The 27,340-nt window shown below is 50.0% G+C and overlaps 2 protein-coding genes across 8 annotated transcripts in view; both read left to right on the top strand.

The window, feature by feature from the left end:
- Positions 1 to 8,524, top strand: part of DPP3 (dipeptidyl peptidase 3) — a 44,594-nt gene extending 36,070 nt beyond the window's left edge. For all 5 annotated transcript variants that reach the window (XM_082629014.1, XM_082629010.1, XM_082629011.1 and 2 more), the window contains exons 17-18: positions 5,166 to 5,328; positions 7,977 to 8,524. In XM_082629014.1, coding sequence (XP_082485140.1) covers positions 5,166 to 5,328; positions 7,977 to 8,149 — 336 coding nt within the window. In that variant the 3' untranslated portion in view covers positions 8,150 to 8,524. The remainder of the gene's footprint in view (positions 1 to 5,165; positions 5,329 to 7,976) is intronic.
- Positions 8,525 to 9,223: 699 nt separating this feature from the next.
- BBS1 (Bardet-Biedl syndrome 1) lies at positions 9,224 to 27,335 on the top strand. 3 transcript variants are annotated; one of them, XM_082626652.1, is made up of 17 exons: positions 9,224 to 9,292; positions 9,642 to 9,715; positions 9,831 to 9,865; positions 12,519 to 12,791; positions 12,907 to 12,953; positions 13,095 to 13,133; positions 13,256 to 13,328; positions 15,285 to 15,416; positions 16,256 to 16,362; positions 17,914 to 18,034; positions 18,209 to 18,367; positions 19,463 to 19,532; positions 20,127 to 20,285; positions 22,755 to 22,888; positions 23,915 to 24,049; positions 24,860 to 24,946; positions 25,180 to 27,335. In XM_082626652.1, exons 1-17 carry the CDS (start codon positions 9,246 to 9,248, stop codon positions 25,264 to 25,266), a joined length of 1,779 nt encoding a protein of 592 aa, XP_082482778.1. In that variant the 5' UTR covers positions 9,224 to 9,245; the 3' UTR covers positions 25,267 to 27,335. The 3 variants fall into 3 exon arrangements, with proteins under 3 accessions (XP_082482778.1, XP_082482777.1, XP_082482779.1); XM_082626651.1 differs by having other exon boundaries at positions 9,639 to 9,715; XM_082626653.1 differs by lacking the exon at positions 15,285 to 15,416 and having other exon boundaries at positions 9,639 to 9,715.
- The last annotated feature ends 5 nt before the right edge of the window (positions 27,336 to 27,340 follow it).

Raw genomic sequence — 27,340 nt, 5'->3', positions numbered from 1 at the left:
AAACAGGTTTTAAATCCAGCTGAAGATAAGGGAAGTTATACAGCATGTAGCACAGAGACACAAAGCTAGGAAATTTAAAAGAGATTAAGAGACATGGAGGATAGTGTGAAAAGGTCTAATGTACATAAACTGAAGTTCTAAGAGGAAAGGAGAGAGAAAATGTAGGAGAGGGGATATTAGAAGAGATAATGGCTGAGAATTTTATAGGACTGATTAAAGACCCAATTCATAAATCCAGGAAGCTCTAGAAATACCAAGAATGACAAGCGGAACCCCTGTCTAGAAACATCGTAGAATGGGAATTCCCTGGTGGTCCAGTGGTTAGGACTCTGTGCTTCTATTTCAGGGGGCCTGGGTTCAGTCCCTGGTCGGGGAACTAAGATCCCACATACTGCATGGCCCAAAAAAAACGTGAAGGCAAAATAAGAGTAGAAATTTAAAGGGGGACATAACTGTAAATATAGCAGAAATTTATGGCAATAAATTTTTAACTTGGATAAATGGACAAATTCCTAGAAAAATAATAACATTAAAATTGACTCATGAATAGATAACTTGAATAATCCTATAGCCATTACAGAAATTAAATTGGTGGTCTAAAATCTTCATACAAAAATTGCTAAGCTGGGACTTGCCTGGTGGCGCAGTGGTTAAGTATCCACCTGCCAATGCAGGGGACACAGGTTCGAGCCCTGGTCTGGGAAGATCCTATATGCTGCGGAGCAACTAAGCCCGTGCGCCACAACTACTGAGCCTGCACCCTAGAGCCCGCAAGCCACAACTAGTGAACCTCGTGCGCCTAGAGTCCGTGCTCTGCAACAGGAGAAGCCACTGCAATGAGAAGCCTGCCGCACCACAACAAAGAATAGGCCCCGCTTGCCACAACTAGAGAAAGCCCACGCGCAGCAATGAAGACCCAACGCAACCAAAAATAATTAATTAATTAATTAATTTTAAAAAAATGCTAAGCTCACAGAGTTTTACAGATGAATCCTACAAAATATTCAAGTAACAGATGGTATCAATTTTATATAAACTCTTCCATACAATAGAAAAAGAGAGAATGTTCTCTACCTCATTGTAAGTTGCCAGTTTAATCTTGATACCAAAATTGAAGATAGTTCAGGAAAGGAAAATGTAAATGCCAAAATTCTAAAACAAAATCTTAGTAGATCAAATCCAGAAAATATCAATTTGGGTTTAATCCCAGAAGTGAAAGGTTTATTTAACATTATATATTTATGAAAATCACCATGTTAAAGGAGAAAAACCATGATCATCTCAATAGATTTAGAAAAAGCTCTTGAAAGTCAATATCTATTTATGATAAAAAACGCTTAGGAAACTCAGAGTCAAAAAGAATTTCTTTAACCGGTAAGAGTTGTCAGTCGCTGTTAGACTGAGGAACAAGTCCTGAGAGCAGGTGAGGGGATTAAGCAGAGAGGGGGTCAGGAGGGTGGCATACAAGCACACACACACTTTATTTCCCATCAAAACTCTTTTTATAGATTGCAGTAGGCAATACATGTTTTTGTTAAAATCACAAGACAGAATCATCAGACAGTACTTCCTTAGTGTTGAAGTTATAGTACAAAACATTCTGCGAACCAGAATATAAACATGCGTGAGAACAGACTGTGGTTACCGAAACATGCCAAGGACAAACTATAGTTAGAGAAACCGCAAGCAACCTCACGGGCCAAGACTCATATCTTCTCTAATAATCTTTCGGGTCCTGTCGAGAATTAAGCAGGACTTTGCCATGCTTTAAGCTGCAAGAACTGTGTCAGCTTGCAGCTGGTTCCTGACAGAGTGTCTCAAAAAACAAAAGTACAGGGCTTCCCTGGTGGCGCAGTGGTTGAGAGTCCTCCTGCCGATGCAGGGGACGCAGGTTCGTGCCCCGGTCCGGGAAGATCCCACGTGCCACGGAGCGGCTGGGCCCGTGAGCCATGGCCGCTGCGCCTGCGCGTCCGGAGCCTGTGCTCCACAACGGGAGAGGCCACAACAGTGAGAGGCCTGTGTACCGCAAAAAAAAAACCCCAAAAAAACCCCGAAAGTACAGTAAATGTCATTTGTTGAAACTCTAGAACATTCCTTTTAAAATCAGGAAGAAGACAAATATACTCTCTATTTCCACTTCTGCTCAACAGTGTACTGAAGGTCCTAGCTTTTACAAGGAAACAAGAAAAACAAGTAAAAACTTTAAGCATTAGAAAGGAAGAAACAAAACTCATCGTTTTGGGAAGTCCCTGGCGTTCCAGTGGTTAGGACTGTGCTTCCACTGCAGGGGACACGGGTTCTATCCCTGGTCGGGGAACTAAGATCCCGTATGCCGTGTGGGCTGCCAAAAAAATTTTTTTTTAATTAAAAAAAAAGGGCTTCCCTGGTGGTGCAGTGGTTGAGAGGCTACCTGCCGATGCAGGGGACACAGGTTCATGCCCCGGTCCGGGAGGATCCCTCATGCCGCGGAGCGGCTGGGCCCATGAGCCATGGCTGCTGAGCCTGAGCGTCCGGAGCCTGTGCTCCGCAACGGGAGAGGCCACAACAGTGAGAGGCCCGCGTACCGCAAAAAAAAAAAAAACCTCATCGTTTTGCAAATGATATGACTGTCTACATAGGCAAGCCAAAAGAATCTATAAATTATTGAAGGTAATAAAAGAGTTCAGCAAGGTTGAATAAAGGCCCAAGAGTGTTTTTCATGGAACTCTACAAGCTGATGGTAAAATTTAGATGGAAGCATAAAGGACCATGAATCAGAGCCAAAACACTCTTGAAGCAAAACAGGTTGGGGACTTGTTCCAATTTTATTCTGAGACTTCTAAATTCAGTGTGGCACTGGGGCAGGAATAGACAAATTGACCAGTGGAACAGAACCAAGAGCTTTGATTGTTTGGTATACGACAGAAGTGGCGTTGCAGACCACTGGGGAAGGAGGGACCATTTAATAGTGGCCCTGGGACAATAGATTATCCTTATGGAGAGACACTTCGGGTTTCTACTTTATACCACACACAGAATTCAATCCCAGAGAGATTAAAGGCTTACACGTGAATGGCAAAGTTTTAAACTGAAAAAAGAATATCTTTATGACCTCAGGGTGGAGGAGAATTTCTCCCCATACAAGAAGCACAGGCCATCAAGGAAGAGATCAATCCCTTTAACTACATTAAAAATGACTTTTAGGGACTTCTCTGGTGGTCCAGTGGTTACGACTTTGCGCTTCCACTGCTGTGGGCCTGGGTTTGATCCCTGGTCAGAGAACTAAGATCCTGCAAGCCATGCGGCGCAGCCAAAATAATAACAATAATAATAATAACTTTTATTCATCAAAACTTACCATAAAGAAGGTGAGAAGATGAGTCTTAAACTAGGATAGGGTATTTGCCACATATGTGTTAACAAAAGGTTAGCCTCTAAACATATAAAGAACTTAAAAAAAAAAAAAAAGGGAGGAAAAGACAACCCAACAGAAAAATAGGCAAAACTCATGAACAGAAGAGGAAAATAAGTAGCCCACCAACTTGTGGGATGTTATTCCATTAGTCATCAGAAAAGCGCACCTTAAACAACATGAGATTTCCACCCACCATCTTGGCAAAATGAAAAACTGTCAACGCCACCCTGGTGTGCTGAGCAGGATGGACTGCCAGCCCCTGCTTCTGGGAATGTAAACAGGTGCAACAACTCTGGAAAACAATGTGGGCATCGTCCTTTAAGGATGAGCATTCACCTGACCCCCAGACCTTGATTCTCTGGGGAAACCTGCCTCTGAGCATCAGGAGATGTACAGGTTGTCCACAGCAGCCTCAAAGGGCAAAAAGCACAGGTTACACAGCAACAGTGGAAGAGATGAAACTGTGGCGTGTTTGTAAGTGGAATATGTACAGCCGTGAGAAGGGTGAACTATAACTACACGCACAAACACAGATGAATCTCAGATGTAACTCGAGCAGAAAAAGCAAATCACAGGATGTGGGCAAAAATTTATGGTTGAGAGTAAAACTCAGGGAAAACAAGGGACTAATGAGCACCAAGTCGAGTGCTGATTCATCAGATGGGGGATGCCACAGGGTGCAGTCAAGGAGGGGGCGATTGGACTGACTCTTAAGCTGGGTGGTGGTTGTACGGGTGTCTTATTCTTTATAACATACATACTATATATTTTGGGTGTGTGAAATGTTTTACTAAAAAAAGAGGGTGGGGACTTCCCCGGCGGTCCAGTGGTTAAGCCTCTGAGGTCCCACTGCAGGGTTAGTACCTGGTTGGGGAACTGAGATCCCGCATGCCATGCAGCCAAGGAAAAGTATTTGTTGAGCACGAAGGATAATTGCCTGAACATTTGTCATGGTAAAAATAAAACTTTTTATTTTTTAATTTCATTATTATTTTTAAATATTTATTTATTTTTAATAAATGTATTTATTTATTTTTTGGCTGTGTTGGGTCTTTGTTGCTGCGCACAGGCTTTTCTCTAGTTGTGGTGAGCGGGGGCTACTCTTCGTTGCGGTGCGCGGGCTTCTCATTGTCGTGGCTTCTCTTGTTGAGCATGGGCTCTAGGCACTCGGGCTTCAGTAGTGTGGCACGTGGGCTCAGTAGTTGTGGCTCGCGGGCTCTAGAGCGCAGGCTCAGTAGTTGTGGCGCACGGACTTAGTTGCTCCATGGCATGTGGGATCTTCCCGGACCAGGGCTCGAACCTATGTCCCTTGCATTGGCAGGCAGATTCTTAACCACTGTGCCACCAGGGAAGCCCAATATTTATTTATTTATTTGGCTGCACCAGGTCTTAGTTGCTGCACGTGGGATCTAGTTCCCTGACCAGGGATCAAACCCGGGCCCTCTGCATTGGGAGCACAGAGTCTTAGCCACTGGACCACCAGGGAAGTCCCTAAAAATGTTCAAAAGAAAAAAAAAAAGAGGGTGATGATAATACCTTCCTTGTCTATAGCTCAAGTGAGACACGCAGAGGAGGACCATTGGCTTCACTTTAGTATGGGCACTTACTCTGCGCTAGCATGTGACCCGCATTCCTCGCATATTCAGCACAGGAAAGCTGCGAGAGAGCAGATGTAGTCCAGGGCTGGGCACCGTTGGTGGTAGCCCCTGGCAAAGCCCCGTGGATGCCGGGAGGGCGCCCATGATAGGCACTAACGCCTGCCTTCCCACAGGTGCTGAAGTCCACAGGGGACGTGGCTGGCGGCCGGGCCCTATATGAGGGGTATGCGGCGGTCACCGACGAGCCCCCCGAGCGCTTCCTCTCCCTCAGGGACACGGTGCTGCTCCGCAAGGAAGCCCGCAAGCTCATCGTTCAGCCCAACACTCGCCTCAAAGGTAATGGGCCCCTGAGCCCTCCCTGATGGGGGCCGTGCAGGGCCCTCTGGGAGCGCAGAGAAGGCCTGGCACCAAGCTGGGGCTCAGGAAAGGCTCCCTGGGGTGGCCCTCCGCCCCGTGCCAAACCTCAGGCCCACACCTTGGCATCTACCACCCCCCCCCACACGCACACGGGGTCATGCTGCTTCTCAGATGGCAACAGAAGGTTTGAGGCGGGCCAGCAGAGCAGGGGCTAGTAGAACAGGCAGACCCCAGGCCTGGGGGGAGGCCAGACATCATACCGGAGAATCAGGCCTGTTGGGGGCCCAGGAGTGAAGTCAGCTCAGGCAGAGAGGTGGCACCCAGCAGGCTGAGTGGAGCCCAGGGTACAACAGGACTCGGCAGAGCCCCGAGAGAGATCAGCATCCCCGTGGTCCTTCTCCCTCGTCAAGCAATGATGCTGTTGCCAGAATCCCTGGCCCTGTCTGCCTTGCGCTTGTACCTCTTGTATTAAAGGCCCTTTTGTATTAAGAGTGTTTGTTCCTCACTGCCATAGTCATGGGCAGTTGTGAGGGTTAAATGAAATAATTACCTCCTCCTGGTGAGGAAAAAGCATTTAAAAGGTTTATTCTTTTTTGTTGTTGTTGCGGTACACGGGCCTCTCACTGTTGTGGCCTCTCCCATTGCGGAGCACAGGCTACGGACGCGCGGGCTCAGCGGCCATGGCTCACGGGCCCAGCCGCTCTGCGGCATGTGGGATCTTCCCAGACCGGGGCACGAACCCATGTCCCCTGCATCGGCAGGCGGACTCTCAACCACTGCGCCACCAGGGAAGCCCTAAAAGGTTTATTCTAAACTCTAGGGAGTTCCCTGGTGGCCCAGTGGTTAAGACCCAGCGCTTTCACTGCCAGGGCCTGGGTTCAATCCCTGGTCAGGGAACTAAGATCCCTGCAAGATGCGTGGTGCGGCCACAAGAAAAAATTAATAACAATGAATATACACCTCATTTAAAAAATAAAATAGAGGAGTTTGGACCCCACCCCTTGGCAACCCTCTCCCCGGCTCCCCACCCTCCAGGCACACTCCCTGAGCTATTACCCAGCTTCTTCTTCTTCAAACGGCTGTCACTCTGCCATTTTCCTGTCTGCTTGTCTGCTCATCTCCATGGCAGCAGAAGCAGCACATCCCTGACATCTGGCACAGGGCCGGGCCCACAGGAGCCTCTCAATGCCTGTCAAATGAGTGAGGGAATGGATCATGCCGGGCACATAGTCAATGCTCATTACATGGACAATATCATCATTGCTTTGACTGTCCAGCCCTGGGCAGGCATTGGGGTTGGACTACTCACCTCAAGTAGTTCACAGCCCATTAGGAATAAGCCAGAGAGAGAAATGATCTTATAAGGGAAGTGTTCATGGGTGCCCAAGAGACACAAACAGTGGTCTGAACACTTAGAGAAGGGAAGATCACCTCTACTTTTGAGGGACTCAGGGAAGGGTCTGGGGAGGAAGTGGGGGTAAAACTTTAAGGCCTGAAGAACAGGTTGAATATTCAAAGGTAGTGGTGATGAGGAGGAGGAGGATGCTGATGATGATTGTAGCTAACTTTTGAGGACTGCCATGTGCCAGAGTCTGGGTAAAAACTTTCCATGGATCAACTCCCAACAACTCAATGAGGAGGTCATTATCCCCATTTTTCAGCTGGAAACGAAGACACAGAAGAGAATGTATTTGCTTGAGGTCACACAGTTAGTGGGTGGCAGGACCAGGATTTGAACTTGGGCCATCTGAACTCAGAGCCTGTGCTCTTAGCTGCGTACATCTCGTGATGCCACAGAGCACAACAAGGTGCTGTGAGCGGGTGGAGCAGTGGAAGGACGTTAGAGGGAAGTGCTTCCCGTGAGTATTCAGGAACACCCCATAAGTTAGATGGGTACGCTAGGAACAGCCTCATTTAACAGATGAGTAATAGGCTCAGAGGTCGTGATGCTCGTGGTAGCTAGCGCTTGGTGAGCATTCCCTCGATGTATTATTGTATTTAATCACCACAACTTCTTGAGAGAACAAGTACTGTGCTTGCGCACACTTTACAGATGAGGAAACTGAGGCTTAGAGAGGTTGAGAAACTTGCCCAGGGTCCAACAGTAGACAGAGATAAGGCAATTACTGGAGGCCAAGTACTGTGTCTGTTTTACCTAACATGGCACTGGTGTAAATCTTTATTAAGTGAATGAATGAATGCAGCAATTCACTGAATACTCCCCCTTTAATATTTCCTACCTCATAGGATTATTTTAAGGATTCAGTTAGATAAAGAAATATTGAGGGGCTTCCCTGGTGGCGCAGTGGTTGAGAGTCCGCCTGCCGATGCAGGGGACATGGGTTCGTGCCCCAGTCCGGGAAGATCCCATGTGCCGTGGAGCAGCTGGGCCCGTGAGCCATGGCCACTGAGCCTGCGCGTCCGGAGCCTGTGCTCCGCAATGGGAGAGGCCACAACAGTGAGAGGCCCGCGTACCGCAAAAAAAAAAAGAAAGAAATATTGAGCACAATTTTTGGCACATGGTAAGAGCTCAGGAAGAACTAGCTGCTGCTGTGCTTATGATTATGATTCTGCTTCCCTATTAAGACCTTTTCCTGCTGCTTTTTTTTTCTCCATCTCCTCCCCAGGCTCAGAAGTACAGCTTCTTGAGTATGAGGCCTCAGCTGCTGGCCTCATCCGATCCTTCTCTGAACGCTTCCCAGAGGATGGGCCCGAGTTGGAGGAGATCCTCACCCAGCTGGCCACAGCTGATGCCCGGTTCTGGAAGTGCCCCAGTGAAACCCCATCTGGCCAGGCTTGAGGCAGATTTGCATGGCCCTTCCCCCACTCCATTAAACCAAGGCTGCAAGTGGCCCCCTTTTTGTCGTGTCTTAGGGGCTAGGGGAGGGGCAGGAGCTCGGACCTTGGTGCTACCTCAGCCGAGGGTGGTGACACTAAGCCCTTCCATTTGACAGCACTTTCCAGCTTACCAAGTGCTTCCCCTGTGTTATCTCATTTGATTTGCACTGCCCTCTGTGGGGTGGGCAAGGCAGGACACCTTATCCGGCTTCCCAGATGAGGCACTGCAGGTTCTGAGAAAGTGACCTGTCATCCTGCAGGACTCAAAACCTCTCCCAATCCAGTGCTCTTCATGTATTACTTTTATAACCAGAAAAATAAATATTAGAAACCACCACCATCTTTTGCAGTTTGTGTGGTTCCTCCTTGCCTTTGCCTCACTTCTCATTTGCTCCCAGCAGGGTGCTGGGATCAAGGCCTGCGGAGGGAGAAGGAGGGTCATTTTTAGGCTCCCATCCACAACGGGATTTTGACACCACCTCTAAATGTGGATATACAGAGAGTCAAGAGATGAACGTAGCACAATTTTTGTCGTCCTCCTTCGTGGCTTTTCTTCTGTTTAAAAATATTCCAGGAACCTAAAAACTGGAAAGCCTCAACTTCAGTCACAATCCTAGGATTTAATCTCTTACCCTTTGTGTTTTTTTCTCTGAGCCTGGACCTCTAGAGTAAGGAGGGAGTAAAGGAGTGGCCTCTTTTCCACCCGGTTAACCATGAGGATGAAGAGGGGAGGAGTTACGTTTTGCTGTTCATAAACACTAGAAGGGCTCCTCTCCAGGGCTCAAAGCCAGAGGGCCCTGCCGCTGACCCTGAGCTGCAGGGCCCAGAAGCTCCTACTGGAAGGATCAACGATAAATGATACGAGCTGGAATGAGGGCTTGCATCTCAGTAGCTAGAAACCCGGCACAAGCCAGAGCATCCTGCTCGCTGGCCTCTGCGTCCCGGGTCGGAAAGCTGAGCGCCCGGAACCTTTATACGCGAGCTTTCCAGAACCCGGGCTCTATTAGGCGCTGCGCGGCGGCTTGCCGGAGCTGGTTGCCAGGGTGACGCCTGAGAAGATGGCTGCTGCGTCTTCGTCGGATTCCGACAGCGGCAGAGCTGAGAGGTGAAGGCTGGGGTCCTTGAGGCCTCTTTTCCTACCTATGTAAAGAGGGTGCCCTGGTCCCCGGGATCTGGGCTCCTGCGGTTCTCAGCAGCGCTGGCGGTCCTTGAAGGGCTCTTAGAGATCAAGTGGGGAAACTGAGGCCCAAGGAGTGAATGGGTGCGTGTGGGTGACTCGAGGTCACTCTGTGCGCCGGTGGTGGAGCCTGGACTTGGACCCAGATGTTCTATACCCCTAGTTCAGAGCTCCGTACACACCTCATTCTCAGAAATCAGCTCCGACAAGTTTTCTTCCCCTCCCTTGGGATTCATCTTCCGCGCCCCCCGCAACTCTTTCCCTCTTCTCCCAGCAGTGAAGCCAGTTCAAAATGGCTGGATGCACACTACGACCCCATGGCCAACATCCACACCTTTTCCGCCTGCCTGCGTGAGTCTCTGGGACCAGGAACCCCGGTTCTTGGGGGACGGAGGAGTCAGATGGTTCTGTAGGGAAGCCTCTAGAATTATGAGACCCTGGCTTATGGCTATTTTATGTTTTCCAGAGCTGGCAGATTTGCATGGGGACGGGGAGTACAAGGTAAGCATATCACCCCACAGGTGAGACTTCCCTGTGGCTCCAAAGAAGCTCAGCATAATCTGGAATTAACGTGTACTTTGAAAAAGCACATTTAGGGTTAATTTTTATTTGTAATGTGGAAAGTGAAGAGAACCTGTTGATTTCACAGTACAGGCTGTGGAAAGTAAAGCAAAGCAAAATGCTGCTGGAAATTATACTAAGATAAAGCCTCTTAATTTTGTTAACTTGAAGTAATTCTTTGCTGGAAGGGCACATCCCTTGGTTGGGGGTGGGACGTTACTCTGGAGGGAAAGTAGAAGGGAGGAGAGTGAGATTTTTATGTTTATCAAAAGGGCATAGGGACTTCCCTGGTGGTGCAGTGGTTAAGACTCCGTGCTCCCAATGCAGGGGGCCCGGGTGCAAGCCCTGGTCAGGGAACTAGATCCCGCATGCCCCAACTAAAGATCCCACGTACCACAACTAAGACCCCAGTGCAGCCAAATAAATAATTTTTTTTTTAAAAAGGACATAGATTTTAAGATTAGCCATGAGTTAATCATTGTTGAAGCTGGATGATGGGTATTTGGGGTTTCATTATATGAGTCTCTCTACTTTTGTATATGACTGAAAATTTTCCATAATAAAAAGGTTTAATTTTAAATTTAATTTAAAATATAAAGGTAAGTAAATAAAATGTAAATAAAGAAATAAAAAATTGGGGGACTTCCCTGGCAGTCCAGTGGTTAAGAGTCCACACTTCCAATGCAAGGGGCGTGGGTTCAACCTCTGGTTGGGGAACTAAGATCCCACATGCCGCACGGGGCAGTCAAGAAAATATTGAAAAAAGAAGAAAAATAGATTAAAAATGTTGAAGGCGCAGGTTTTTAAAAGGTTGAGATATATATTGGGCTAAATAAAGGAAGTTAACTCTCTTTGAGGCAGTTTCACATACATAGATTTTATTTATTAGTGGGAAAATAGATTCTGAGAGGCTGAGTTTACCGAGTTTGTAAAAGGTGGCAGACCTGGGTCTGTCAGCTCAGCCCTCAGCAAGGGCAGTGAACCCACAATGGGTGTGTTATGTGGGCAGCTTGAAGGGAATCATACCCTACATGGACTGTGCAGTAGGATTTGGTGACTTTGGCCCCCAAATTCCTATCCATAAATCATTCAACAATTCGGCAAGCATACAGTGAACCCCTTCTGCGTGTCAGGTGTTGTGCACACACTAAACTCAGAAATGAGTCAGTTCATAGTCAGAAGGAGATATAGACAATGTCCTTAATTCATCCATGATGTTGACTGAACACCTAGTGTATGCTTGGCGCTGGGCTGACAGCAGTGAAGGGTAGAGAAATCACAGATCCAATAACTAATGTGAAATGGTAATGCTTTTGTGTAATAACTTTTTCAATGGCTAGTTTGCTTACTGTCGATTCCCAGCATCTAACCCAGTGCCTGGCACAAATTAGATAATTGATAAATATTTTTGGGGTAGATGAGTGGATGCTAAAATAGAATATATGGAAAGTATTACTGGAGCACCAATGAAAGAACAGTGAATCTATCAGGACGCACTAGAGGGCAGTAACATGAACTGGTGCTGAAGGATGAATGAAGTGTCCCAAGAAGGCATGGAAGAGAGGAGGGCATTCCAGGCAGAGGGAACAGCACAAGCAGAGGCAGAGAGGCTTGGAAGTTCACAGCATATTTGGAAAGAGTAAATTTGAAATTAGAAAGTTGAGGCCAATATGAAATAAGAGTTAAGACCACTGGCTTTGGATCCAGACAGACCTAGGTTCAGGTCCTAGCTCTACCACTCACTAGCCGTGTGACTTTTACCTAACATCTCTAAGCCACAGCTTCCTCATTTGTGAAATGAGGCAAATAGTCGTACCTACCTCACAGGTTGTTGCTAGGATTAAATGAAAGGATGCATGAAGTTACTGATGTGGCTCCTGGCACACTGTACATGCTCAGAATCCCGGCATTCTGTGGCAGCCCCCATACTGCCTGGAGCATAGCATGGATAGGGAGGTGTTAGAAAACAAGCTGGGAACCAGATCAGAGGGGCCTTGAAGGCCTCACTCAGGAGAATGGGTTTGCATGACAGCTACAGTGGCTTGGAGGGTGGAAAAGACAGGCTGAGGAGCTTGGTTCTCTTCTCTGGGTCCATAGAGCACATCCTGCTCTGCGTGATTGGTTCTGCATCTTTAGCTCTGTTCCCGTTTGGAAGCCAGGCCTCGGAGCCCAGATATGAGTTTCAGGCCCCCCACTGACCTCAGCAACTGTTCCAGTGTCTAGAACAGTGCCTGGCATGGAGCAGGCCCTGAAGAAATGTTTACTGAACAAACAATGAAAACATCAGCTGCCACCTATTCCTCGCTAGGTTCTCTAGTTGATTATCTCATTTGATTTTCACTACAAGGGTCATATGGTAGGTATTCCCCTTTTGCACGTGGGAAAACTGTGGCTCAGGAAGTTGCATCAGTTTTCCCAAGGCCACACAGCTTGCAAGCCTTCTTGCAAAGCCTTTGCCCTTCCCCCACCCACCCATGGTGCATTGTGAGCGTATATGAATGTGCACCAGCAAAAAGCTAAGCCCAAGAAGAGGGGCAGTAGGGGGGGTGGTCTTTAGACCCTGAGCCTGGAATCATCCAGCCTCTCTCTACAGCTGGTGGTGGGGGACCTTGGCCCAGGTGGGCAGCAGCCGCGCCTGAAGGTGCTTAAAGGACCCACAGTGCTGAGCGAAAGCCCGCTACCTGCCCTGCCAGCCGCTGCTGCCACCTTCCTCATGGAGCAACACGAACCCCGGACACCAGCGCTGGCACTCGCGTCAGGCCCTTGTGTGTATGTGTATAAGAACCTCAGGCCCTACTTCAAGTTCAGCCTGCCCCAGCTGCCTCCAAACCCCCTGGAACAGGACCTTTGGAACCAGGCCAAAGAGGTGAGTGACGTGCGGGATGAGAACGAGAAGGCAAAGGTGGCAGCCTTGGGGTTGTCCTCGTTCCCTGCCTGGCTCTGGTGCTCACAGGCTGTACCTTCTTCCCATGCTGGCACAGGACCGGATCGACCCCCTGACCCTGAAGGAGATGCTGGAGGGCATCCGGTGAGATCCCACTTCCCCCTTCATATGCCTCCTACCCCTCCCTCATTCCCCCACCCCTACGCCTTCATCCCAGAGCCCGCAGTCTGACCCCCCGGCCCTGTTCCTTAACTAAACCTGCCATGATGGTCCCTCTCCTTACAGGGAGAAGGCAGAGGTGCCTTTGTCTGTACAGTCACTCAGGTAAGGGCCCTCTGGAGGGCCAGAGCTCCAGAAGCTCCCAGCGGGGAGGGAGCGGCTGTGGAGTGGCCTGGGGAGGGCAGCCAGGCCCAAGGCATGCAGGTGTCAGTGCTCTGTGTGTCCAGGTTTCTGCAGCTGGAGCTGAGTGAAATGGAGGCATTTGTGAACCAGCACAAGTCCAAGTCCATCAGGCGGCAGGTACTGCCCCTCTCTTCTTATTTCCCTAGAAAAAATATGGACAGTTTTTTAAAAAGACCATGTAACATTAGTGGTAAATTCTACAGCCAAATGCAACTAGTTTTACTTTGCAGTTACCCTTCCACATAGTCACAAAGCTGCAGGGCTTCTACTTTCCAGTTAACAGTGACAGCTTTTTTTTTTTTAATAAATTTATTTATTTATTTTCATTTTTAAAATTTTTTGCTGCATTGGGTTTTTGTTGCTGCACGCGGGCTTTCTCTAGTTGCGGTGAGCAGAGGCTACTCTTCGTTGCGGTGTGCAGGCTTCTCATTGCGGTGGCTTCTCTTGTTGCGGAGCACGGGCTCTAGGCGCGCGGGCTCAGTAGTTGTGGCGCACGGGCTCAGTAGTTGTGGCGCACGGGCTTAGTTGCTCCACAGCATGTAGAATCTTCCCGGACCAGGGCTTGAACCTATGTCCCCTGCACTGGCAGGCAGATTCCTAACCACTGTACCACCAGGGAAGCCCCACAGTGACAGCTTTGAATTGATATATAGTTATGTAGGTTTATATAACTTTCATCATCTTGGGGGTAAAGGTAATATATTTTCATTAGAGAAAACTTTGAAAATAAAGAGAAATATAAAGGAGAAATATAAGTGACTACACTCACTACTCAGAGGTACTCTTACCATTTTGGTACCTTTCCTTTATAAATATGCTTTTATATCCTGCTTCCCTTGAGTACATAACATTATATCTTGAGCATTAGTCTTGAAGAACTCCATTTTTAATCAAGTGGCCCCTTGATTATTTCATTGATTATTCATTATTTCATTCATAGTTTATGTAACTATTCACATGCAGGTCATTGGAGAAGAAATGTCTCCTTTTTATGCACTTCATATTTTTCTTAGTTATGCTTTTAATGGCTTTATTGATGATCCTATTCGTTGATGAACTCCAGTGGTTCCTGACCTAGGGGTTCCTGACCCTAGCCCAGGGATGGGCTCCCATAGCTATCCCTGCATTTCAGAAAGCCGCAGGGGAACCGGCTACTTCCTGTAGAGGCCATGTGAGCCGAACACCCTGACCAACACATACCTCAGCATTTGGCTAGCCTTAGACAATTCTGTGAGAAACATTGTTCTCTCCTGCTGAGCAGCAGCTCAGGTCCACAGTTGTCACTGTCACTGAGTACTCTTAAAATCAGGAAGTGAATTAAGTAAGTATTGCTTAAAAGATGCAGTCTTGGGGAGGCCATCGTTCCAAGTGTGTGCCATGGTTACATGATTGGGAGCCACTGACATCCATGTTTCTATAGCTTTTCTCCTTCCACTAGGCATTGAGGATCATTCCTTTTTTTTTTTATCTTAAAGATAGTCACACAATGAACAGCTTTATCCAAAGAAACATTTAGGTCCTGCTAAATTATTTCCACAGGAGAAATTCCTAAAAAAGGGATCGTCCCCTTCTGTTTTCTCTCCAGTCACAATTAGAAAAAGAACATATGCCCACTGTAGAAACTGTAGGAAAGCACAAGAAATTAAACATCACCTGTGATCTCATTGTCCAGAGATAACCAGTATTTGTATTTAAGGGTTTAGCTTTCCAGCATGTTTTTTTATTCATATATTTTTTTTAAACTGGGATAATACTAACATAACTTTTTACCTGTGTTTTCTCTTAATACGTTAGAAGCATCCTCCCTGTCATTGAGTCTTCTTGTAAAATGTGATTTTTGTAAATGACTGCATGGGTTTTTTATTATACAGATAGTTTATGATTGACTTAGACAATCCTCTTTTGTTAGAAGGTTAGGTTTGTTGCAGTAAACACCTTTGTACATAAATCTTCTGTCACATCTCTGATACTCTTCCTCCTCCTTTGCCCTCTTTCTTCCTGGGGCGTCCTGGGAGTATCTGGGGGGGATGGTGTGAGGGGAGCTACTGGGTGACCCCTGGAGTCCCTCTGCAGACGGTCATCACCACCATGACCACCTTAAAGAAGAACCTGGCTGACGAGGATGCTGTGTCCTGCCTGGTGCTGGGCACTGAGAACAAGGAGCTCCTGGTGCTGGACCCAGAGGCCTTCACTGTTTTGGCCAAGGTCAGTGTGGGGCCTGGCCGTGGGCACACCCGTGGCCCAGGCTCCATTCCCTCCCCTGTTCCCCAATATCTCCTGCCCCCCAGTTAGTTCTTGGTAATATGTGTTCATTGTAGAAAATTATAAAATGTAGATAAGCGTAAAGAAAGAGATATAGGGACCTGCCTGGTGGTCCAGTGGTTAAGACTCTGTGTTTCCACTGCAGGGGGCACGGGTTCAAGCCCTGGTCGGGGAACTAAGATCCCACATGCCATGTGATGGGGCCAAAAAAAAAAAAAAGAAAAAAGAAAAAGATATATATCCCCAAATCCCACCACCCACAGATAAGTCTTTGGCATAAGTCTTTCCAGATATTTTCATATTTAGACAAAGATATATAACTTTACATAATTTTTTTTTTTTTACAAATATGGCCTCGTGGTATAGGATCATGTAAGCTACTGTTTTCATGTAGCAGAAGCTTATCAATATCTTTCCGTATCTATATAAAACCACATCAGCCTTTGCAAAGGCCACACAACATCGATTATATAGATGTACCCTGTCACCTGTTGTACATTTGTTTGCAGTTTTTTGCTATTATTAACACCACCTCGGTGGGCTTCCTTGCCCAAACATCTTTGCGTGCTTATCTAAATGCTTCCTTACGATACATTCCTAGAAGTGGCCTAGTTTAGTCAAAGGGCTACATGTTGCCGAGTTTCCTTCCAGAAAAATTGTACAAGTTTAAACTGTGACCAGCAGGGTGTGAATGAGGAGATTGGGACTTGGAGGAATTACTTCAGGTCGGGGAAGGGCTGGGGCTCCAGGGAAATCCGGACGTTTGAGTCTCTTCTTTGCAGATGAGCCTACCCAGCATCCCCGTCTTCCTGGAGGTTTCTGGCCAGTTCGATGTGGAGTTCCGTCTTGCTGCTGCCTGCCGCAACGGGAACATCTATATGCTGAGAAGGTAACCGCATCCGTGGTCTCTGGGGCCAGAGGAACATCTCAGAAACCTGGTGATCTTGAGGGCTTGTAAGATGAGCAGGGGGCTTTGGGGCTGGAATGTGGGAATGGAAAGAGCTGAGAACTTCATTTAGGAGGCAGAGCCCTGAGCACAGGGGACATGTGGAGGCTTGTCCGATGGGGCCTGGCAAAGTGAGAGACTGGGCTGGGTGGCTGTAACACGAGTGATGCAATCAGATATTAGAAGAAATAAAAATAGTCTCTCATATTTGTTCTGTTGCTTTTATAGATATGTGAAATTTCTTTATGCATTAGTTTGATATTTCTCAACAGTCTTTTTTTTTTAATTCAAGAAATGTTTTTGAGCACCTACTATGTATTAAGCATTGTATAACGTATTGGGGATATATTGATGAACAAAACATTAACAAAGTCCCTGCCCTTGTGGGAAGATAGATATTAAAGTCAACAAACCAAGATAATATTGCAAACTGGATGCATGCTATGGAGGAAAAATATAGGCTCAATGGGAAAAAATAATGGGGTCAGGGTGATCAGCGAATGCCTGTCTGGGGAGATGACTTGAAGCTTAAGAAGGAGCCAGTTGTTCAAAAAGTGAAGCAAGGGCTTCCCTGGTGGCACAGTGGTCGAGAGTCTGCCTGCCGATGCAGGGGACACGGGTTCGTGTCCCGGTCCGGGAAGATCCCACATGCCACGGAGTGGCTGGGCCTGTGAGCCATGGCCGCTGAGCCTGTGCATCCGGAGCCTGTGCTCTGCAAAAGTGAAGCAAGAGTGTTACAGGCAGAGGAAATTTAAGCGAACTCTAGGTGGGAAAGACTTTGTCTTGTCCCACTCAAGCTTGGTGGCAAGACATGACGTAGAGACCAGGGTCGGCTCACGCAGGACCTGGTGGGACGTGGTAAAGATTTTGGATTTTATCCGAAGTGCAGTAGAAAACTATCATGGGGTTTTACTCAGAAGAATGACATGACCCGTTTACATTTTTTAAAGATTACCGTGCTGGGTGGAGGGTAGATTAGAAGGAGTCCTGGAGACCAGTGGGGAAGCTCTCAGACGAGTCATCAGGTGGGAGATGACTCTGGCTCAGACTTAAGAAAGGTGGGCTAGAGCCTGTGATGGACAGACAGGAATTATCCCTACTTTCTGGATAAGAGAAATTAAGACTCAGAGGCCAGGAAACTGAGAACTGTGCATTTACACAGACTAAACTCCTCATGCTTTTCTGATAAATTACTAAACTGCGTCGGTCCATCACTTTGTCTAACCTGCGGTACGCTCACTGTAAACTGGTAAATGCCAGGTTATCACACAAATTACTGTGGTAAAGTTGAGAGGAAGACTAGGAGGGAAGACACACTTCCTGTTATCCAAGGTCATGCAGCTACTAAGTCATAGACGTGGAACTAATACTGCAGTCATCTGCTTGTGGGCCAAGGTTCCTGCCAGGATAGTCTGTGGGGCTTGGAAAGAGGAGGGTCAGCTGGGGAAGGAGAGAGGGTTCCTCTGGGGCTGGGAGAGTGTCTTTATTCCACAGAGACTCCAAGAGCCCCAAGTACTGCATCGAGCTGAGTGCCCAGCCTGTGGGGCTTGTCCGGGTTCACAAGGTCCTGGTGGTGGGCAGCAACCAAGACAGCCTGCTTGGCTTCACCCACAAGGTGTGGCCTCTGGGCAAGCCCCAGCCCCAGCCCCTCCACCCGTGCCTCCTTAGTCCCCCTCAGCAGGCGAGCCCTTCCGGCCTTCCCTTCCCAGCAACTCCAGCCACCCCTTCTTTCCACTCTTAAGCCCTGAGCCCCCTGCAGACACTTAGCCATCCCCCGTCCCCCCCGCAGGGTAAGAGGCTGTGGACGGTGCAGATGCCCGCGGCCATCCTGACCATGAACCTCCTGGAGCAGCGCTCCCGGGGCCTGCAGGCCGTCATGGCCGGACTGGCCAACGGAGAGGTCCGCATCTACCGCGACAAGGCCCTGCTCAGCGTCGTCCACGCGCCGGTGAGCTGCTGCCTCCTCCTTGCCCCGCTCCCCGCTGTGGGGCCCCTTAGCTGCCTCTCCTGACCCCACTCCAGCTGCCACCCTTAACTTCTGATGCATTTTGAAAACATTCGTTGAGCATCCCGTATGCACAACTCACTGTATTAGAAGGATAAATCAGTGACTGAATCCTTACTGTCGGGGAACTTACAGTCTGAAGTGATAGCCAGCTAGAGACACAGCCGATTCAAATACAAGGCAGACTAAAGCAGAGTAAAGCACTGAAAAAGCACAGAGGCAGCCTAGTGACTGGGGGTGGTGGTGAAGGGGGACGGAACTCAGGAGCCATTTCACAGGGCAAATCACAATTCAGCTGGGCCTCGAAGCAGTCTGCTTCGATAAATGGAGTGGATAAATGGAGATAGAATATTCCAGACTGGAAATAACATGAACAAAGGCTGAGAGGCATGAGTGTTCTTTAAAGGAATCCAGGTAGTTTGATGAATCTGGACCAGAGTTCTTCAAACAAAATCAATTTAATAGGCCAGCAACAGAACCAGAAAAAAGAAGTTCAGAATATATCACATGGGAAACTTTGTGTACCTGTATGTATAAAATGTCGTATGTCACAATGTAAAATTGGAAAGCAGCTGGTTTGGACCAGGCTGCTGGGAGGGCAGGCGGTGTGGTATGTGGGTTGGGGAAAGGGCAGGGAGAGAACTGATAGAAAAGGCAGGTTGGCGTCAGATGCGGAAGGCCTTGAACGTCCTGACAAGGAGGGCAAAAGCCAGTGGAGGTTTTTCAGCGGGGAGTAGGCGTGGTCATATTTGTATTTTTGAAAGGCAGCAGAGGCAGCAGTGTGAAAGACACTGGGGAGGAAGACTAGGCTGGGAGACCTCTTAGAAAGCTGACCCCAGAGCCATTGAGGTTCAGTCTGGAACTGTGGCCGCAGCAGTGAGGAGGGGGCTGGGATTACAGGCAGCGTGGCTCCAGGCCTCGACTCACATCTCACCTCTTACATCATGTCTGGGGTCTCCCAGCCTTATCCCCCTCCCCCCAGTCTTGCTCTCCTCACTGAGTCATTTTCCCAGCTAAACTCTGACATTGCCACCGTAGGATGCAGTGACCAGCCTTTGCTTTGGCCGCTACGGGCGGGAAGATCACACCCTCATCATGACTACACGAGGTGAGGCAAGTCAGGCCTGGCAGGGGTTTTAAAGTTGGGAGTCAGTGAGATAGGCCAGATCCTGGGAAAGAAGAGGAGGCGGATGAGGAGGTGGGCCTGGGTTTGGAAAGCAGGGCTTGCAGACACATGTCCTTTCTGGGCTGGGCCTTCACTGGGGACAGCTCACCAGCAGTCTGAGGTCACTACCTGGGGGCCAGGCCCTGGCTGTATCTCCAGTTCACCTCAGTATCTGCCACAACGCCAGGAACATCACAGTGGTCAATAAATAACTGTTAGGGAATTCCCTGGCGGTCCAGTGGTTAGGGCTCTGCGCTTCCACTACAGGGGACCCGGGTTCAATCCCTGGTCAGGGAAGTAAGATCCCGCAAGCAGAGTGGCGCAGCCAAAAATAAACAGACAAACAAGTAAATCAGCTGCTAAATGAATGAATTAATTAATAGTAGGACACACTTCCTTCCTTCCAGAAACTCAGAGTCTCAGCAGGAAGACTGAAATATGTCAATATGAGACAGATTGTTTGGGAAGAAAGAATGGGAATGAATGTAGGGTAGAACTGGGGAGGACAAATCTGCTTCTGTCTGTCCTCCTCCCTAGGTGGTGGCCTGATTATCAAGATCCTGAAGCGCACAGCAGTGTTTGTGGACGGGGGAGGTGAAGCAGGTCCCCCACCAGCCCAGGCCATGAAACTCAACATGCCCCGAAAGACCCGGCTTTATGTGGATCAGACACTGCGAGAGCGGGAAGCCGGCACCGGTGAGATTCAGTCTGGCTCCTTCCTGTTCCTCCTCCCTTGCGCCAAGGCAGCAGGAACTGGGTGAACACCACCTGGGTGCCCTGAGCAGTGGGAGGAGACCTGGGTGAACCGGGTGGGTCTCATGCCTCTGGAAGCCCAGAGACAGCCTAGGAGGTGCACCCTGCCAACAAAGAGCTACAGCTCAAGGTGGAAGGTGCTGTGGGTGAGGGCGAGAGCCCTTAGAATTCAAGGAGGGAGCAGCCACTTCTAGATGGAGGAATTCTCATGAGAGAAGTAGAATCTGATCGAGGTTCTTCCTTATCCTATTTGATTTTCCTGCTCTCTTTGTTCATTCATTCACTTAATACCTATGATTATGCCAGGCCTTGTGCCAGGCGCCTAGAATCAGGCCAGTCCCTACCTAAAGAGCTCAGTAGACCTTGCTAACTTCACGTTGCATGACAGGTGTAGAATAAGTCTCTGCAGAGGGCTGTTGAGACACACAAGGGAGTGTGTTTGCCTGGGAGCCTGGGAAAGGCTTCAGAGAGAGATGATATTGGATTTGACCCTAAAAGATGATTATAAGCCTACCTGCCAGAGAGAGAGAGGGGAGGGCGATTTAGGCAGAGGCTTGGGAAAAGGCACAGGGCCCTACCTGGATCTAAGCAGCATCTGCCATGTAGCTGCGGGTGCAGTGCAGGAAGGCTCAGTGGCCAGTGGGGAGGCTGGAAAAGCAGGTCAGCTGGCTCCGAAAGGGTCTGGAATGCAAAGTTAAGATGTGTTGGTTTATTCCGTGTAGTGGAGAGATGGGAAAGATGTTAAGCAGAAAAATACAGTAACTCAACCCCCTCTGTCTTTGAAAGGAATCTGGCTTACAGTTTAAAGGATAAATTACAGGATAAAAAAAATAGCTAGCAGGCTGTTGTAGCCTAGAGAACCCAAGAGAAGCAATTGATATATTAGAGAAATAATTAGGAAGTTCTCTAAGGTATAATGAAAATGGCAAGAATCAATAGCGTTTGTATATACCAACAGTATCCAGTTAGAAAAGAGAAAGTTTCCATTCACAATAGCAAAGAAATCCTTAGACGTAAACTTAACAAGAAAACATACAAAGTCTAATAAAGAAAATTATAAAACTGCTTTAAAGAACAGGAAAGACCACCTGAATATTTAAATGACAAGACTTACCAAGTCTCAGGGTAGTAAGACCTAAAGTTGTAAAGCTGTTGATTAGTTAACAGCTTCTGAAATTAATCTAGAAACATAGCAAAGTTACAGTTAAAATCCCAATGGGTTTTATTTTGAGGACTTGACCAGTTGATTCTAAGAGTAAATCTAAGAAGTTTGGGGAAAATAAGAATGAGGAGACTCAGACTATCAGATAGCAGAATGAACTAGGAAGCTGTAGGAATTAGCAGCTGTGGCATCAGTATGGGAATTGATACAGCTCAGTGGCACATTTAGGAAGTCCAGAAACAGACCCTCGTACACGTGGAAAGTCAGTATATGATAGAGGTGTCGTTTCACATTAGTGGGGGAAGGAGAGACTCCAAAAAACATAATTAGGACAACTTGTTTCTAGAAAAAAAGTTAGAACTCTCATACCAAACACAGAAGTTAATTCTGGGTAAATTAAAAATAAACTGTGAAAGTATTCGAGGAAAAAGGAAAGAGGAAAGGATGGGGCAACATAAAGATGAAAGCTTCCGAATGGCAGGAGGGTCCTCGCAGGCACAAGGAGCAAGGACAGACTGGCTGACCGAGGTGCTCAGTCTGGAAACGGGGGACAGTGGGATGGAGGGGAGGGAGCGGGCTCTGGAGACGCCTTGAGGAAGACTCATCCGACCTTGGCAAATGGTTAGCTGTGAGGGGTGAACCTGGGTGACTTGATGGATGGGGATGCAGTGACGGAGTTAGGGAAATGAGGTTGGTTCCGCAGCGTTGAGCTCCAGGGGTTGATGGGATGTCCAGGTGGAGGTGCCCATCAGGCAGTTAGAAGCAGCAGGCAGGCCGGGCGCCGAGCTGCCCAAGATGAGTGCACAGTACCAGGTGCAGACGCGGGCCGGGTCCTGATGCGCCCCTGCCCTCAGGAGCTCGCGGTTGTTCCTCTTTGGGGTGGTCACAGCCGGGGCAGGACATGGATGGGGCAGCGAGGAAGACAGAGGATGAGAAGAAGACCAAGGACAAAACTCAAGGGAACCCCAGCCCTTACTAGAAGGAGCCAGCACAGGAGGCTGAGGCTGTGTGGGCAGCCAGGTGGTGGGAGAACCGGGAGGGAGGAGCAGGGAGTGGTCCGCAGCGTCCAGTGTCACCAGAGGCTGGCTGTGGGACCTCAGTCCTCCTGTTGCCCACGTTCCCAGCCTCTGCCCACTGTGCCTTCCTCTTGCACTCTCCCCACGGCCGCCTGAGCAGGAGCGCCCTCTCCCCTGGCCCTGCCCCCTCCTCCCACCTCACGTCCAGCATCGGCCCTTTGTGTGCCTCCTCAGCCATGCACCGGACCTTCCAGGCAGACCTCTACCTGCTGCGCCTCCGGGCCGCCCGTGCCTACACGCAGGCCCTCGAGTCCAGCCTGAGCCCCGTGTCTGCGACGGCGCGGGAGCCGCTCAAGCTGCACGCTGTGGTGAGCACCCACGTGGCGGGGGGCATCAGGCCACCTCAGGGCCAGAAGGGCAGAGGTCAGGGCTGGGCGGGCACCCCTCGGCCCCGGAGCGGATCCCAAGGCAGCTAGGCCCCGTGCCCCTTTTCACCCTCCCACAGGCCCAGGGCCCAGGTCTCACGTCCTCCTCTGTGAGAGCGCTCCCACCTTCCCTTTCCTGTGCCGCCTCTTCCCCTTGGCTGGCCGCAGAGTGGGGCACGCTTTCCAGCCCCCTTATTCCATGCGGTGCCTCAGACAAGCCCCCAGACTTGGGGCAGGGCACACAGGTAGTCACCTTGGGATGTTTCTTCCCAGGAGCCTGGGGGGACTCTTACAGCTGTGGTACAGGGAAGAAACCTGTTCATTTCGGTAACTGCCGGCAGCCCAAGGAGTTCGGACTGCCCGGTACTGGGAAGGGGCCCTCCTGAGACTTACACCGGCACGAGGAGGATGAGGGCCCCTTGTACTCAGACACAAGTGACCTCAAGGTCGTCAGGGCTCCAGCCGGCTCTGAATGGGTCCCTGAGGTGTGCTGTCTGATCCAGTTGGGCTTCTGATATCTCTTTCCCTAAAGAAAGTGGATAGATACAGAGAGGAAGCGGCTGCAGAGCAGTCGAGGGTAAGAGGGAGGAAAGTGAAATCCTTGCAGCCACCAGAGGACGAGAGGAGAGGTGGGCCAGGCCCTGCGAAGAGCAGGCTGGGGCAGGCGTGGACACACGTGGGAGCCAGGGCCGGCTTCCCCAGGCCAGCTGTGCCTCCGACCAGCTTGCTGAGTGGTCTCGGTTGAGCCCCTTCTCCGCTCTGGGCTTTTGCTCATCCCTTGCACGCGGAGCCAAGCTTCTGAGCTCCGTGCCTTTTGAGGGGCGGATGGACGGTGCGTTAGAGGGGTTCAAGGAAGGTGACTTGAGGGCGCTGATGGGGGGGCGGGCGGGCAGGGCCAGGGTAGGCCGTATTCGGCCCCCAAGGCCACTATGTCCTACAGGCTTTCTCCCCACCCCACCCTCTGCACAGGTTCAGGGCCTGGGCCCCACCTTTAAGCTCACCCTTCACCTGCAGAACACCTCAACAGCCCGACCCATCCTGGGGCTGCTGGTCTGCTTCCTGTACAACGAGGGGCTCTATGCTCTGCCCCGGGCCTTCTTCAAGGTACTGGACCCACCTTACTGAGACCTGGAGTGAGAAACTGTGGGCGGGGCCAGATTAGATGTCCGCAGGTCAGAGGTGAGGGAGCTGGCAAGTGGCTACAGCCACAGACCAGACTAGGGTGCAGCAGGGGCCCTGGGGAGAGCCCCCGAGACCTGCCTCAGCTGCTTTTCTCCCAGCCTGTGAGAGGTCTCAGGGAGGCACACCGAAGGTTCTGGGAGAACAGTGAGAGTTCAGGTCTCACCGGTGCTGCCCTCAGAAGTCTGTTGGTGCTCTGGGGTCCCAGAGCCCACCCTGTTTTCCAGCCACTCCTGCAGCAGAAATGGGAGCCCCAAGGAGACTCTTCCAGAGTGAAGAGCCTGGTTTCCCCCCAGGTCCAGGTTTGACCCTAAGTTAGAAGGACCAGAAACTGAGAAAGACTTCGGGATGTGAAAGAAATAGCCCTGGACTTGGTTGGAGGTTTAGGTTTAGGGACTTCTCTGGCGGCCCAGTGGATAAGACTCCATGTTTCCCCTACAGGGGGCACGGGTTCGATCCCTGGTCGGGGAACTAAGATCCCGCCTGCTGTGCGGTGTGGCCAAAAGAAAAAAAAAAAAAAGGTTTAGCTTTAATTAGGGACATGCATGCAGCCCTGCGGCATTCACTCCCCCCACTGAGCCCACATCCTCCTCAAACGGGCTTGTCATCCCTGCCCACCCTGCCAGGGCACACTGAAGTTCAGCTGGGACAACAGGTATGAGAGTGCTTTGGAATCTACCAAACACCGTGTAGGCGTGAGGGCTGACTCCCTTACCTCTTTGTCCCCAAACTTAGGTCCCCTTGCTGGTGCCAGGGCTCAACTACCCCCTGGAGACCTTTGTGGAGAGTCTTAGTGACAAGGGCATCTCAGACATTATCAAGGTAGGTTGCCCGTTGGTACTAGTTGGGGAGGTCAGTGTGAGTGAGTGCGGACAAGGCCCCCGGGTGGCTGCCAGGACGGGGTGGGTGTCTGCCCAGTAGAGGCCTCCCAGCCTCCCCCTCCCCTTTGACAGAGCCCTGCACTAGGGCCAGTGCAGACCAGACCGTGCTTGGCCTTTGCAGGAGCAGGGGTAAAGGGGGAATGCCCCCTACTACCTTGGGCACCTTCTCCATAGGTGCTGGTGCTCCGAGAAGGCCAGAGCGCACCCCTGCTCAGCGCCCATATCAACATGCCTGTGAGTGAGGGACTGGCAGCTGCCTGACGCCTGAGCCCATGTTAAAGCCCCTGTGGAATCAGGACCAGGGAGATCCAGCCCCTTCCACTGAGCCAGGCAGAGTCCACAGCCCCAGGCCCACTCCAGTGCAGCAGTGTGCTGGGCGACAGCCTCCCTCTCCTCTCCTAGTGCCCCTTTCTCACCACCCTGACCACTGGGTGACCTGTAGCAGCAGATCAGTGAGTCTCCAGGAGGTTGGGCTCCGTCCTCCTCAGGGGAACCCAGGCGTTGGCCCTTTGGGCTCTCTCTTCCCCCCACTTTTCCCCAGAAACCACTCCCAGGTCTGAAGGCAGAGTTCTGAAGTGCTCAAGGTGAGATGAGGGCATAGGCCCAGCCTCCTTGTCTGCCGCTTCCCTTAGGCATGTCACTCTGCTGCTGCTGCAGAATTGGCTGGGGCCTTGCCTGAGACAATCAGAGGCTTTTCTTGGGTGAGACTGAGCCCCCTGTTGCTCCCTGGGGTTCCAGAGGCTTGGCTCCTCCCAGCTCAGCTTGCAGGCAAAACACATGCTCTGATCTCCCCTTGTGAGCTCAGCAGGGGGCCCCTCTTTCTAGTCAGGGGGCCCCAGGAATAGCTGCCTTCCCACAGGAAGTCTTGGGCTCAGCCAAGGTCTCAGGCCTGTGATGCTCCATGAAGATCACCAAGGGAGAAGCTGCTGTGGGGGGGCAGAGAGTGCCGTGCAGGAGCTAGTGGCCCCAGCCCCCCACCAGGCTTCTGAAGACCACACAGCTGCTGCTCCTGACTTGGATGCTCGTGCCCAGAAAGCATCCCAGGAGAGGAAGGCTCAGCTAGACAGAGCAGAGGTGGGGCTGTGGCACACAGGAGGGGCGTCTCTGGGGTCCTGGGGAGGGGGTTTGGGAGGCAGAAGCCTAGAACTGCCAGTCAAGATGCTCTTCTCTGCCCCGGAGCCCAGATGGGTCAGGTGAATGGCAAGTTCACTGGGCAGTGGCCATAGTGTGAGAGACTCACTGGAAAGGCATGGACCATAGGTGTTGAGTCAGGTTGAAGATTGAATGAAGGTACATGTTTAGACCTTAAGCATCAGAGACCCACAGTCCGGGCCCTTGGTGCTTCCTGGAGCCCCCTGGCTAGTCTGCCTGGCCCGCCTCACAGCCTTCTTTTGAGTTAGCGCTACCAGGGCCGCCCTGAGCCATTTGTGAGCCAGGAACCCTACTGCCTGAGGAAGGACCTATATCTTCTGTCTGACCAGGTACAGCCTAGCATGTGGCAGACAGCTCAGGCTTGTGGGAAGTACCCAAATCCCTGTGTGTTTCAGTTTCCCCAAGTGTAAAATGAGGCAGTTTGACCAGATTCAGCTGTAACATTCCTACAGTTGGCAGCCCCTCTAGAGGAAACAAGGAGTCAACTCCAGAAAGGGGGTACTTGACAGGAGTAAGTGCAGAGCTTTTGCTCTTGACACTAAGGGCCCCAAGCTGACTGATTCTGCCGGGCAACAGCCTCTGTGCCAGAGACAGTGAGGGACAGCCCACAGTCACCCCCTGTCCTCCCCAGGGAATGCATTCTGGGGCCAGGTTAAGAGAAGCAAGGGGACTGGACCAGAAAAAGCCCCATCCCCCTCCTCTCTGCACAGTCCAGCCACTCGCAAACAAACCAACTGGATCAGGGTGGTCTAGACTTTCTAGATCAAGCTGACTGAGGCACAGCTGGAATAAGCAGGAGGTTTCGTCTGGAAATGGAAAGACAGGTAGAGCGAGTGTCGCTGTCAGAGATTTCAGCTTAACCTGAAGAGTCTCCTGAGAGAGCTTATTCTGATATGGGCCTGCCCTAGCAGGTATTGGGCCCCTTATCACTGGAGCTGTGTCACTGGGGCTGGGCCAGATGACCTCACAATCCCTTTCACCCCAGTGAAGTGATGAACTGTGTGAACTCGGAACAAAGAAGTCTGATCTGGGTTCAACTCATAGTTATTCATGATGATGAAAGTGGAGAAACTATTCCTAAGCCCAACCTAACGTGAATTTATATGATGTAATACAATGTACCTATCATTAAAAAATATGTGAATTGTACTGGTCTGGACAGTGTAAATAAAGCAATACAAAG

The sequence above is a fragment of the Mesoplodon mirus genome, assembly GCF_964341445.2.
Source record: "Mesoplodon mirus genome assembly, chromosome: 7".
NCBI classification, from domain to species: domain Eukaryota; kingdom Metazoa; phylum Chordata; class Mammalia; order Artiodactyla; family Ziphiidae; genus Mesoplodon; species Mesoplodon mirus.
This window is presented reverse-complemented; position numbering and strand designations above follow the sequence as displayed.

Bases quoted from the DNA above. Each gene is read 5' to 3' on its own strand.
- BBS1 (XM_082626651.1), top strand. From the start codon at position 9,246: ATGGCTGCTGCGTCTTCGTCGGATTCCGACAGCGGCAGAGCTGAGAG. The intron at 18,368-19,462 runs GTGAGCTGCTGC...TTGCCACCGTAG, and splicing joins TCAGCGTCGTCCACGCGCCG to GATGCAGTGACCAGCCTTTG. The intron at 22,889-23,914 runs GTGAGCACCCAC...CCCTCTGCACAG, and splicing joins CGCTCAAGCTGCACGCTGTG to GTTCAGGGCCTGGGCCCCAC.